This window comes from Ammospiza caudacuta, chromosome 5 (assembly GCF_027887145.1).
Source record: "Ammospiza caudacuta isolate bAmmCau1 chromosome 5, bAmmCau1.pri, whole genome shotgun sequence".
NCBI lineage: Eukaryota > Metazoa > Chordata > Aves > Passeriformes > Passerellidae > Ammospiza > Ammospiza caudacuta.
The window spans coordinates 64,497,879-64,509,271 of NC_080597.1; the positions used below are offsets into that span (position 1 = coordinate 64,497,879).

Sequence of the window (11,393 nt, forward strand, 5' to 3'; positions counted from 1 at the left end):
TTCCAATGGCAAGGTGGCCATGGAAAATAAGACCTGCACAATTCAACACCAAGTCAGCAGCATTTTGAATTTTTTCTTTGAACTGTGTAGAATAAGGCATAAGATTTAATTAAAACAATCAGCATAAGAAATAAAAGAAATAAGCATATTACAAGATTTTTGCTTGGAATATGTAATCTAGACCACGTTATTAACCATTTTTGAAGTCTTTATTTTCCTGTATTTGGCCAGTTAGCTCTCAAACTGAGAAGAATCTCAACATCCCTTTGAGCGAGTTTATAAACTCCAAGTTCATTTAGTGCTGCTGTTGCAGATGGCTGGCTGGGCTTTAATGGTTCATTTTCTGAAGCTGACTGCAGGACATCCTTCAGAAGCAAGGCAGAGCCAATATTCAGGTTCAGGATAATGCAGGCTTCTTTTATGCTAGAGGAAAAGTTACATGGATTAATGTAAGCAGCACAAATTTAAGTGTAACAAAAAGCCCTTCCATGCTCCATGTTGGTTTAAAAATATTCAGATTTCAGCCTCAATCAGCTGAGGATTTTGATGCTGGTCTATTGAGGACACTCTGGGCTAGTGAAATAGACTAACCAGAAATAAAGTAGCAGCTTCTCATCCCTGACAGCAAGTAGACTGCCTCACAAGGCAATCCTGAGGAAAATAATTTAAAGTGGTCCTTCTAACAATAAAGTTTGTTGTGTTGTAACTGTATCTTTCACTAGTTTCTTTGGCCCCAGAATCAGAGGTTTGTGCTACTTAATAATCCTTCCATAATTTTATCTAGACATCCTGACTGCACAAAATACTCCAAGACACATGGCACAGTCTGTTGCTGTGTGAGTATATGCTGCAGAATCAACTTCCATAGTTGAAAACATCACACACATAAACGATCCACACTTTTAAAGTGTGGATCAAAACTCACTGAAAAAATCTTGGTTTAAGTAGAACATTTTCATTTCTCTGGACACTCACTTCTGAAATACCAGTAGATCACAAGTTTGCCTACTTACTGCTTGAAGTAGTTTTCTGGCCTCTTGCAGTAATGTGAAAACAGGGGGAACAAATTCCGACTCATGTCGAAGTGGAGTTGTGCTGCTCCTCCTTCATTGAAATGATTTGCCATAATGATCTGCAAACACAAAGAGGAGCATCTGCTGTTTGAGCCAGGCACTAACACACACCTGGCACTGCACAGGTCACTCTGATACCCACCTCCTGATAGATGTGCAGATCCACTTTCTCTGCAAGCATTTGCCAGAAGATTTTGAACAGTGAGTGGCAGAGCTGCTGCTCCAGCTGCAGCAAACGGTCTCGCAGCGTCTGCAGCATCGGGCACGCCGTGCTCGACAGGGACATCACTGCTTGCTCTGCTTGAGAGGGTAAGGACAACCACCTAAAGAAACCATTGCACTGCAGTCATTAGAGTGAAATTATTCATGTTACAACAACTGAAGTTCAAATTACCCTTTGAAAAAAAATCTTACCCATTTACAATGTTTCAGAGAATCCTTTCCCATTTCTAATCTAAAAGTTATCAGTCTAATGCTGTGTTTGAATTTCATTTAATGAAATGAAATTCAAACACATGCTTTAGTTATAAATCTCTGAACATGTCATTCTAGGGAACCCCATCTAATCTGAAAATCATTGAGTTCTATTCCTTTTATGAAATACTTCAGAAATTCTACTCAAAAGAAAATATTTAAGAAGCCCTAGGAGTCTGTGAAGACAGAACAGTCATGACAGGTCATTTTGCATAAAATCCTCAATACTACTATGAAGAAAATAATTCCTGCTCAAAATAGAAAACTAGAACTATCCAGAATCTTTCCTAGCATTTTAAACTAATACATCCAGTAATTGTGGAACTACTTTAGAAATCATAGCATGACAATTGTCCCCAGATAAGAATAAAGAGAATTTTCCAGAACTTATTACCCTGCAGCTTTCCTACTCCAGAAAAAAAATACCACCTATTATCTATTCTTGCCTTTACTTACCTCAATATTTTTAACAGGAAATAATCCTGTAATATGCAAAGAGATTAAATAAACAGAATCACCTCTCTTTTTTGTAGAGCTTTGCAGCATCTTTGACCTCTCTGAAGACATGATCTACTTGTCGTGTCAGCATGTCGTGCTTGAGGCGCTCCAGGAGGTTGATCATGTCATCAAAGACAGAGCTCTCCATGGACGCCAGCTGGCCCAGCTGGAGCTGGCTCATGGTGTCACTTTCTGCACGGACCTCTAGCTCAGCCTGCTGCAGCTGCAAGAAGAACTAGGCAAACAAAACCAGAGGAACAGCACAGAAAATAATCTTACTCCTTGAACTTTTCATTGGTACTTTGTTAGACAGTTGTAGAAAACACTTTCCTCTGGCACATTTATAAAGTTAAAAATTTAAGATTTTAAAAACACTTTCTTATCTTTCCCCGTGGTCCTGATTTAGTGAAAAACAAAACATGGTGGTTTAATCCTAGTGATGGAACTGATACTGGTTTCAGATACAACAGCAGATAGGTAAAGGAAAGAGATCTAAAGAAATACTGAAAAGATATTTTAAGATTGACAGCAGCATGCTTTTAAAAAACCCTACCTTGGCCTCTTTAAGATTTGCAAAATTAAACTTTAATTGTAATTTTTTAAGCAATGATTATTCATTGAATCATAAATTTACTGTGCTGACAACAGCAAGAAAATAAATTTAGTTTATTGAGTTCATTGTGGCAACAGCTTGTTGGTTTTGCTTTAAAGCAGATCAAGACACTAGTAGATGCAGTTAAACAACATGAAGGCTGCTGTCCTATCAAGTCAAGATTATCCCCTGCTAGAGCCACAGGTTCCTGTGAAGACAGTAAGAGTTTGGAGGCAGCCCACAGCCCACACAATGCCTTATTCTGCACACTCCATGTGTAAAAGGATTTTTGACCTTCAGCAACAGCTGCAGCAAAGCTGCAATTCCTCACCAGGCCATGCTGCCACCAGGCTGTTGTACAGCAGTCACTAATTCCCAGTGATCAGTGAGTGGCCTTTCTGGGCCACACCTGAACTGTGCTGCTACACAGACACACACATGGATCTGTCTAAGCTCTCCTGCCATGGGAGGAGTTCAAGCACCAGGCAAAGGCTGCTGCTCTGGTTCTGAGATCTTCAAATTCAATTCTTTTTTTTTTTTACAATAAAAAGCATGTAAAAGAGACTAGGTTTTTTGGTCTCTTCAGATTATTCCATTTCTCAAACTCTCTCTGCATTTCCCTAGAAAGTTTATAATTGGCAGCTTAGGCTTCAAACAGTAACCTGTCCTTATTTATACATCTTTTACTAAATCCAAATTTATATCTCATTCTACTTTTTCAGTAATTAATTCTCCTGAATACACCTAAAAAGCGCTGAAAATAAAATGTTTGTTACAAAACAAACATCCCAAGTCCATTTTAAAGTATTTTTTTCCTAAAGAAGAATATTTACTTACTACATTGTCAGCCCAGTCTGCCAGCACTGTTGCTATGTAGTTAACAGCATTAAGGATTGCACAGTATCGGAATCCTAAGGAAGCTCTTGTCTCCTCCTTCATCACTTGAGTTAATCGTATCCTGAAATCATCAACCAACTCCTTCTGTAGGCCCAGGAACTGCAGTTTTCTGGAAGCTGTTGGAAGATTCTTGTATCTGTCTGGAAAGACATTAATAAAATGTTTTTAGGCTTTCCAACATTAAATAAAAGCTTTTCAAAAAGAAACATTACAGGCATCAGGTACATACACGCACCACCTCATGCCTATGAGAACATCATAGAGTCAGTATTTAGATGTCAGTATTTAAACCAGCCAATATTTCAATGTTTTCAGGGAAACTGCCCATGCAAAAGCTAAACATGCAGACTTTCTTCCCCCTCCTGATTCCACGAGCAGTTTGTACTCTAACACTTGAGGCAATGTGTGATAAAACCACACCCTGCAGCGTGGCCCCTAAAGCATCTTCACACAGAGAAGGACAAAGCCATTGAAGATGCAATGGTCTCCTGAAAACAAACTCGCTCTTATGTACTGTTGCAAAAAAAATAGAAGTTACTTAATAGCTTCTGAATTGATACAGATTCAAAAGAACTATTAGAATTTATTGCTGAATTGCAACAAATTATATTCTGCCAACTATGAGAGAATATGGTTAATATCAAACGTATATTTATAATTCTTATTTCACAAACATGCCACTAGGTCAAGATTACTCATGCATGAGTTAGTCCAAAATACAAAACAAACAGGAAGTTTTTATTAAACTGCAAATATCTCAGCTTTGCAAGTTTATTTGGTGACTACTGCTGACAACGAACATTTAGTAAACTAGTTAAGAAATCTGTTAGCTGAAGGTTTTTTACTGTTCATTACAAACAAGAGCAATGCCCATAGATATAATTACCTGTTATAACTAACAAGAGAGTCATAAAAGTTTCAGCACAGTCTGGAACTTTCATTTCATCTACATCAGTGATATCTTTGTACTGTGATACCCATGCAGCCTCTGATGAAAGCATAGAGTCCATTTTCTGAAGAGCAACTGAAATGCAAAAAACTTTTAAGTTAAGTTTTTAATTTAAAAAAATCTAACAAATCCCCTCTAAAGTATACTAACATAAAAGCCTTATCTCTAGTAAGTTAAATTTTGCATTTTCAGTTTATAAAAATTACTGACAACTTGTTTCATACAAAAGCAGCTTCAATGTATCTGCATTTGCAATGCTGTTAACAGAGTTAAATGCCAGAATTGATTGGGGGGTTTGGTTTTTGTTTTTTCATAGTTGGCTTGCTCTTTTCCAATATATTTCTTCTTCATTTCTCAAAAACTAATACCTTGCCCTTATTTCAATTTAAAGTCCCTCTCTGTCTGCACACACATAACATTTGTCTAAAAATAAGCCTACTTGATTTGCATACAGCTTAGGGGCAAGAGTCCCACAAAATACAGAGGCACTGTTGAAACCAAATCAATTTTTATTCAGAATAATTACAGAGCATAAAAATTCATATGTTTTTGGCAGTAGCCCTGCCCAAGTGACTTATGCTATTTAAGAAGGATAGCTGTGTAAGTAGACACATATTTTCTGACTACGCAATATAAAGGCCAACAAAATGCACTGGAAGTCTTACATTTTTTTTCCACTGTTAGCCACCTCTGGAAGCAGGATTCTTCTGACAGAATATGCATGCAGCTGGGAAGGCTGCTGAGATAACCATGGACACTGTATAACTCTCTCTCAAACAGAAGGACCTCATCCACGAGGTGACAGAAGAGTGTGTCATCATACAACAGGCAGGGAATATCTGCAGCCAACTTCTCCAAAACCAGCATCACTAGAGCACGAGAGAATTCAAGCTTTGGAAGTAAAGAAGTGAATGTCAGAGACAGGAAGTACTGACATGTGCAAACATGTACACAAGAAACTGCTACTAGACTAAGTCTCACCACGTACACATTTCAGTGGAAATGGGCCAAATATCTATCAGAAGCTGACTTAGATATTTATATTCACATTTACAAACCATTTCATTACTTACCCCAGCATTGACTGAAGATCCTGCCTTGTCCAGTATTGGCTGGATTTTGTCATCAAGGAACTTCGAATGATTTCCGATCCACATAAGTACTTGTGTTAAATACCACTCAGGCTTATTTAAAAAAAGAAAAGAAATTATTAAATGCATCCAAACATCTATTCAAGTGCTACTAGTATTTTAGGACAAATTTCTAAAAAATGCAACTCTCTTTCGTTGCCTTCTTGTGATCTCAGGTCACACAAGTTTTTTACTCTGTTTTACTTAACTTTCATTTACATAAAAGCATTATCAGAAAAATATTTCTGGATTTTCATTGTCTTAAATGTACCAAATATTGTGTTTCTCAAGCAAAAGTTGCATTTTTATTTTCTCTTTCTCTACTTCTTTCTCACTCATGAGAGCCTTGTTTCTACTTCATATACTCCTTCCTGTTCTCCTGTGTGGCCCTTATTTCTTGGTACAACAAAAAGGATGTGCTCCTGAGAAAAGCTCTGCTTTTATTGTTATTGTACCTAACCTCAGCCCCACCTTTTCCCCCTAGAACTGGGGAATCTATCACCCTCTCATTTCACATTTTAATGCCTTTAAGTTTTTTCAAGTTTTGACACTTTAAAGTATGGGCTGCAGGTATGGATGAACACTCAGTGTTAGTGCAACTGGAAGCAGTTCCTGTTTCCTCACTCCCAACAGCTAAAGAACATTCTGCTGAGGTGCACTCACATTCTGTGTGTCTGTTTCTCACCTCTGTATTCATTTTCACTTGTCTCATTAATTTTATCATGCTTGGGTTGATGAGTTTTTGGACAGTCCTTCCCCAGCTGGGCAAGGTCACTGTGAACTCTGAGCCTCTCCTCTGAAATACTGTTAATCTTGTCCAGGTTGCTGTCTTTTAAATATTTCACATTGATATTTTCTTTATTGCATTATCCAAGTAATACTAAACAAAAAACCCAAACCAAATTTCAGCAATGCCCTGTTGAAATATCTTTCTGACCTGACAATAGATTCCCTGTAACATTTTCTTACTAAGTTCTTATTTTTAAAATAATTGTTCACCTATTGTTTGCAAATTCATTGTCTTGAACATAGATTTTCCATTTCCTTTAAAAATAATTTCGTTCATATCTAAAACACCTCTTTCCCACTAACATACACAACAGTATTTTAGTAGCAATCTGTCAAGATTGCAAATGTATTTAGATTTACACTAGATGGTGATCATAAGCAGACCTGGGCAACAGGACTGTTACAAAACAGCTCTTAAACTCTGCTCCACTGGCATAAATGCAATGAAACCTATTCCAATGGTAATTCTCAGATAAAAATCCTCAGTCTTTGAAGGCAATTCACACAAAAAATGAGTCAGTTTCCAACTGATAAACTCAGCATCTCTTCTTTTATGTCAACTTAAAAATTCAACCCAGTAAAAAAAATAATTATTTAACAATACCTTTAGACTAATCACATTTCATATCCAACGTTTTCAGTTACATGAAGGTAGCAAAACACAGTGCCAAAAATCAAAGTCACAGCCTTTGAGCTCAAGAAATACAGAACAGTGCAAAACCATTTGCAACAAGACAGAGGAAATTAATCAAAACCTGCGAACAGATGGGAGTCAGTCTAAGATTGTAACGATGCTTTATGAAGGATCTGGGCAAGGGAAAAATATTGCCTCACCCAGAGAACATGCCTGTGTCTGAAAGGTCTCCAAGTGCTATCTTGATGTCTGTCCACACTTAGGTTGGCACAAGAGCTGCACAGTTTTGAAGAATCCTGAGTTTGGAAAATGTGAAATCTATACAATTTAAACACAGCAATCTAGAGGCTGCTTACAAAGCAGTTTCGAAATGTCAAACCACTTTCTCCCATACCTTGTTAAGAACATTGGTTTGTTTATTTCCAGTGAAATGATACTTGAATCTTTTCTGAAGAGGATTCAGCATGATTTGCATTGGAAGGATGACTGGTGGTGAAGGGGGTAAAGGGTACTTTTCTGGCAATTGCTTGGGTTTGGTTAACAGCTCATCTCTAAGATTGACAGTCAAGGATGGATGTAAGTTTTGAATTACCCCAGCATCATCATTTCAATAGGATAGGCTTACAAAAATGAACACTGCTCAGTTCTACACTATTGACTGAAGGCAGAACTATGAAAACAATACAATTCCTTATAAAAGATACTCAAAATATTCTACTTTATGTAGTATTAAATATAACTCAGGCCTTTAGGGTTTATTTATTCAATGACAAAACATGTCCCTTAAGTCTGTTTGATTTAGAAAATTTGTAAGAAGCCAGCAATCCACCATTGTCAGAAACAAACACAGTGGCTGTCCAAGAGTTACACACTTACTCATATTTGTTAAGGGAGAATAAAGACTCCTGGGATTAATTAATGTAACACATGATTTCCCATTTTCATGTAATGGATTTAAGTGAGCCACTCTGCCAAACCAAAATTGTTACCAACTCAGGATTGTGCACAATGGCCTTGCATCTTTCCACTACACTATTTAAAAAAAAAAAAAAAAAAAAAAATAAAGGCAGCCACAAGCCACAGTCACACACACACAAAGGTTTAGTTGAGCTTTAGTTTTAACTGATCTTTTGTGAATTATTTAATTCATAAAGATCAGGGACAGAATGAGCAGCAGTGCCCTATGAGCAACCTCAAAGGCAGACTATTCTTCTGCACAACAGAAATCCTCCTGCAGTCTCCCCTTTTTGTAAAGTCTCTCCCAAGATATGTATGTTTTCCCTTTTTTTTTCTTCTGGGGCAGGACATAGTAAAGTGATTAAAGGTTATTTCACATAAGGCTATAAAAGGAAAACCATTAACTATGTCTAATAAAACACACATCACCATTTTTTCATTAACATGCATGGGTAATGGTTCCAAACAGTGTAAGGCCAAATCCTCATGCAACCTACACTGTCAGCTACCATGAGAGCACTGGACCTGATGACTTTGAGTTAAAATGTTGCTACTGACAAAAAGGACAACTTTGGCACTTGGCATTTTCTAAATGCCAAAAAAAATCCCAAATAAAACAAAACCAAATCCCCACAACGTTCTAATGTTAATACAAAGTAACATAAATTACCTTCTGTCTTTAGGGAGAATAAAATTTTAAATAATTCTACTTGAGGATGTGCATCTCTAACAGTTTTTATTCTTGCTAAAATACACTGCAAGAATTGAAAAGGATACGAGGTTTGCAGTTTCAGAAGCTGACAGAACAGCATCTCCAGGTTGCTGTACACCTCAGGGGCGTTGGCTGGTGCAGCAAGGCCAAATGCCTGGGACTGAGGTGGCCCCACAAAGGGCCAGCGGAGCTGGGTCAGCACCTCCTCAAAGTCACTGCAACACAAAATATAAACACACTTGGACACCAATTGACAGTACAATGTAAAGATAAGGGGGTCACAGTATCTCTCTTACCTTGTCAATTTGTCCTTAAGGATTTTATGCCAGAATTTAACAGTGGATCTCACAAAAGCAAGAAGATGAGAACAAGATGAGTCCTGAAGTTTAATATCCAGCTCTGCCATGAATGCTAGAGTACTGGCTGCCTCTGGAACATTGTTGGTCATCAGATATTGCTGAATGCTATCACTACAAAACACCAAAAAGACAAGGCCAAATATTCATTAACAATAACAGAAAAGAATAATTCGGATATTGAAAAGTAAAGACAAAACTTTCTTGAATTTGAAATATTTTAATAAGGGGAAAAAGCAGGTCACCAGTCTCAGAACACACACACAGCACTCAGAAGTACCTGAGCTCTTCTATGCGAGAAATCCACTGGAGGTAGGCCAGGTGTCGCTCGATCTCCTCCACCTGACCTATCAGCACATCCAGGTCCTCCATCCATGGCTCAGCTTCCAGCAAGTGCCTGTTGATGGACTCTGACAGAGCAGTCTCCTCCTCCAGAAGCTGACTCAGAGACTTTTTGGAATCTTCTGCATTCTTTAAGGCATTCTGAATTCTTTTAGGGACTTCTGACGAAACTGTAAGTACCTGTGTTGGGAGATGTGTTAAGGCAGACACAAAACCACAGCACTGTGCAGAGCAGTGCCACTGTGTATCAGGCCCACTGATACATTTCACTTCGTTTCAGATTCTCAATCAGTCCTACAGCATGTTCAGAAGAAGAAACAAAATTAAGCAGAAAGATGCTTACCTGTTCTTCTAAGTGCTTTTTGTTTTCAGATAGCTTTTCAATCAGGCTGTCTAGCTTCCCCAGGGAATCATAGTCATTTCCAAGTTCTCTTTCCACAAATTCAGAAACATAGTATGGAATATCACAGTGATCTAGATCTCTAGTGACTTCTTTCTTTCCAACAGCAATGCTTGCCATGGTTTCTTTTTCTGCAATACTGAGTATACAATTTCTAATTAGCCAACACTAAGCACAAACATTATCTATTGAGGAACAAAACTCCATGAAAAGCTGGGCAGTTCAATTTAAACTGAGACTGAAATACCATATTCATGAATTATACTGCCTTAAGTGAGACAATTTGCTGGCTTAAGTCAGGTCTAATAAAACCTTGCTGACATATCCAACTGGTGATTTATTATATATTAACTTCTGAAGAGAAACACATCTGTTAATTTCTTCCTTCCCCAAAAGCATGAATTTTATTAAAAATAGTTCAAGAAATATGTAGTTCCTACATAAATAATATAGAAAATTTATTGAAAACTACAAAAAAAATTGTTAATGCAAAGGAAGAAAATGTTCCACTTTCCCTTTTCACAAGTTTAGGAAATTTCAGAGTTACCAACTCATGACAGTTGTGTTATTAGCAAAGTATCCATGTGGGCCTTACAATAATTTGGAAAGCAAATACATCACTGAAATGTTTACCAAAAAAAAACCCACACAGTATAACTTAAAAGACACTTCCTGATCCACACATTTGACAGCATCCAGAGAAACCTGATATAGAAAGGATGTTCACAGTGAAACAAAAAAGGCAACAATGATAACTGTTTGGCTAGTTGGCAGTTCAATCCTCAACTTCTTCGTGTCACTTTCAAAACAGAATTTAAAAATAAAACCTGATACGCTTGCAATTTGTCTGCTACTACCTTTGATTAAGTTAAAATCCCTGTTAAACTGACAGCAGCAGTGAGAAAGCGGCGCCGCTAATGAGCCGGAGTTGCAGAGGCAATAGAGAGCACGAGGCTGAACAAACTGAGTGACCAAAGGTGCTGCAGAGGAATAATCGAATAAAGAAAGCAGAGCAGTAAAATTCCTGTTTGCAGCAATGTAAACATCATACAGCAGGAAAAAACTAACCAAACGGTACTCTTTGCATATTTAGTGGAAAGGATGGGGTTACACAAGACAGGAACAGGTGTGTGGGCGCATCCCTCCCGCCAGCTGCCTGCTCTGCCCCGCGGCTCAGCACCCACCTGGGCCAGAGGGCCGGGCCCATCCGAGGGCCGGCTGGAGGCTCTGCGGGCTCCGGGAGGCTGCGAGCGGAGCGCCACCGACCGCGGCCCGGGCTGGGCGGCCGGGCAGCCCCTCAGCCGGGAGGCGGCTCGGCGAGCCCTTCCTCCCCACCACGGCCGACGAGCCGCCGCTTCTCCTCGCAGGACGGCGCCGCGGGGACGGGAGAGCGCGGGAGCCGCCGCCCGGAGCCCTCAGCCCGCTCCCCGCGGGGCCCGGCGGCCGCGGCGCCACCTCCGCCGCGTCAGCAGCGCCGCGGGTGACGGAGCGCGGGGCGCAGGCGCGGAGCAGCTCCCGGGGCCCCGCTGCCCGTCCGCCGGCTCGGGGCTGCCCCGGCCCGCGCTCACAGGGACACGGCCCGGCAGAGCC

At 39.4% G+C, this 11,393-nt stretch overlaps 1 protein-coding gene across 1 annotated transcript; it reads right to left on the bottom strand.

Annotated features, from left to right (window-relative positions):
- Positions 1–187: 187 nt before the first annotated feature.
- Positions 188–11,206, bottom strand: RINT1 (RAD50 interactor 1). Its single transcript, XM_058805166.1, has 14 exons — positions 10,988–11,206; positions 9,747–9,942; positions 9,342–9,583; positions 9,002–9,175; positions 8,771–8,920; positions 7,431–7,587; positions 5,557–5,667; positions 5,149–5,374; positions 4,421–4,558; positions 3,475–3,674; positions 2,066–2,280; positions 1,216–1,396; positions 1,014–1,132; positions 188–423 (listed from the first exon to the last, which is right to left on the bottom strand). Exons 1-14 carry the CDS (start codon positions 11,008–11,010, stop codon positions 210–212), a joined length of 2,346 nt encoding a protein of 781 aa, XP_058661149.1. The 5' UTR covers positions 11,011–11,206; the 3' UTR covers positions 188–209.
- Between the last annotated feature and the right edge of the window lie 187 nt (positions 11,207–11,393).

What these genes read in the sequence shown, in the direction of transcription:
- RINT1 (XM_058805166.1), bottom strand. Translation starts at nt 11,010, where the DNA reads ATGGGCCCGGCCCTCTGGCCCAG. An exon ending in GATCTTCAGTCAATGCTGGG is followed by an intron (nt 5,375 to 5,556) that starts GTAAGTAATGAA and finishes TTACTTCCAAAG; the next exon opens with CTTGAATTCTCTCGTGCTCT. An exon ending in CCAGAAAACTACTTCAAGCA is followed by an intron (nt 424 to 1,013) that starts GTAAGTAGGCAA and finishes CTTTTCCTCTAG; the next exon opens with CATAAAAGAAGCCTGCATTA.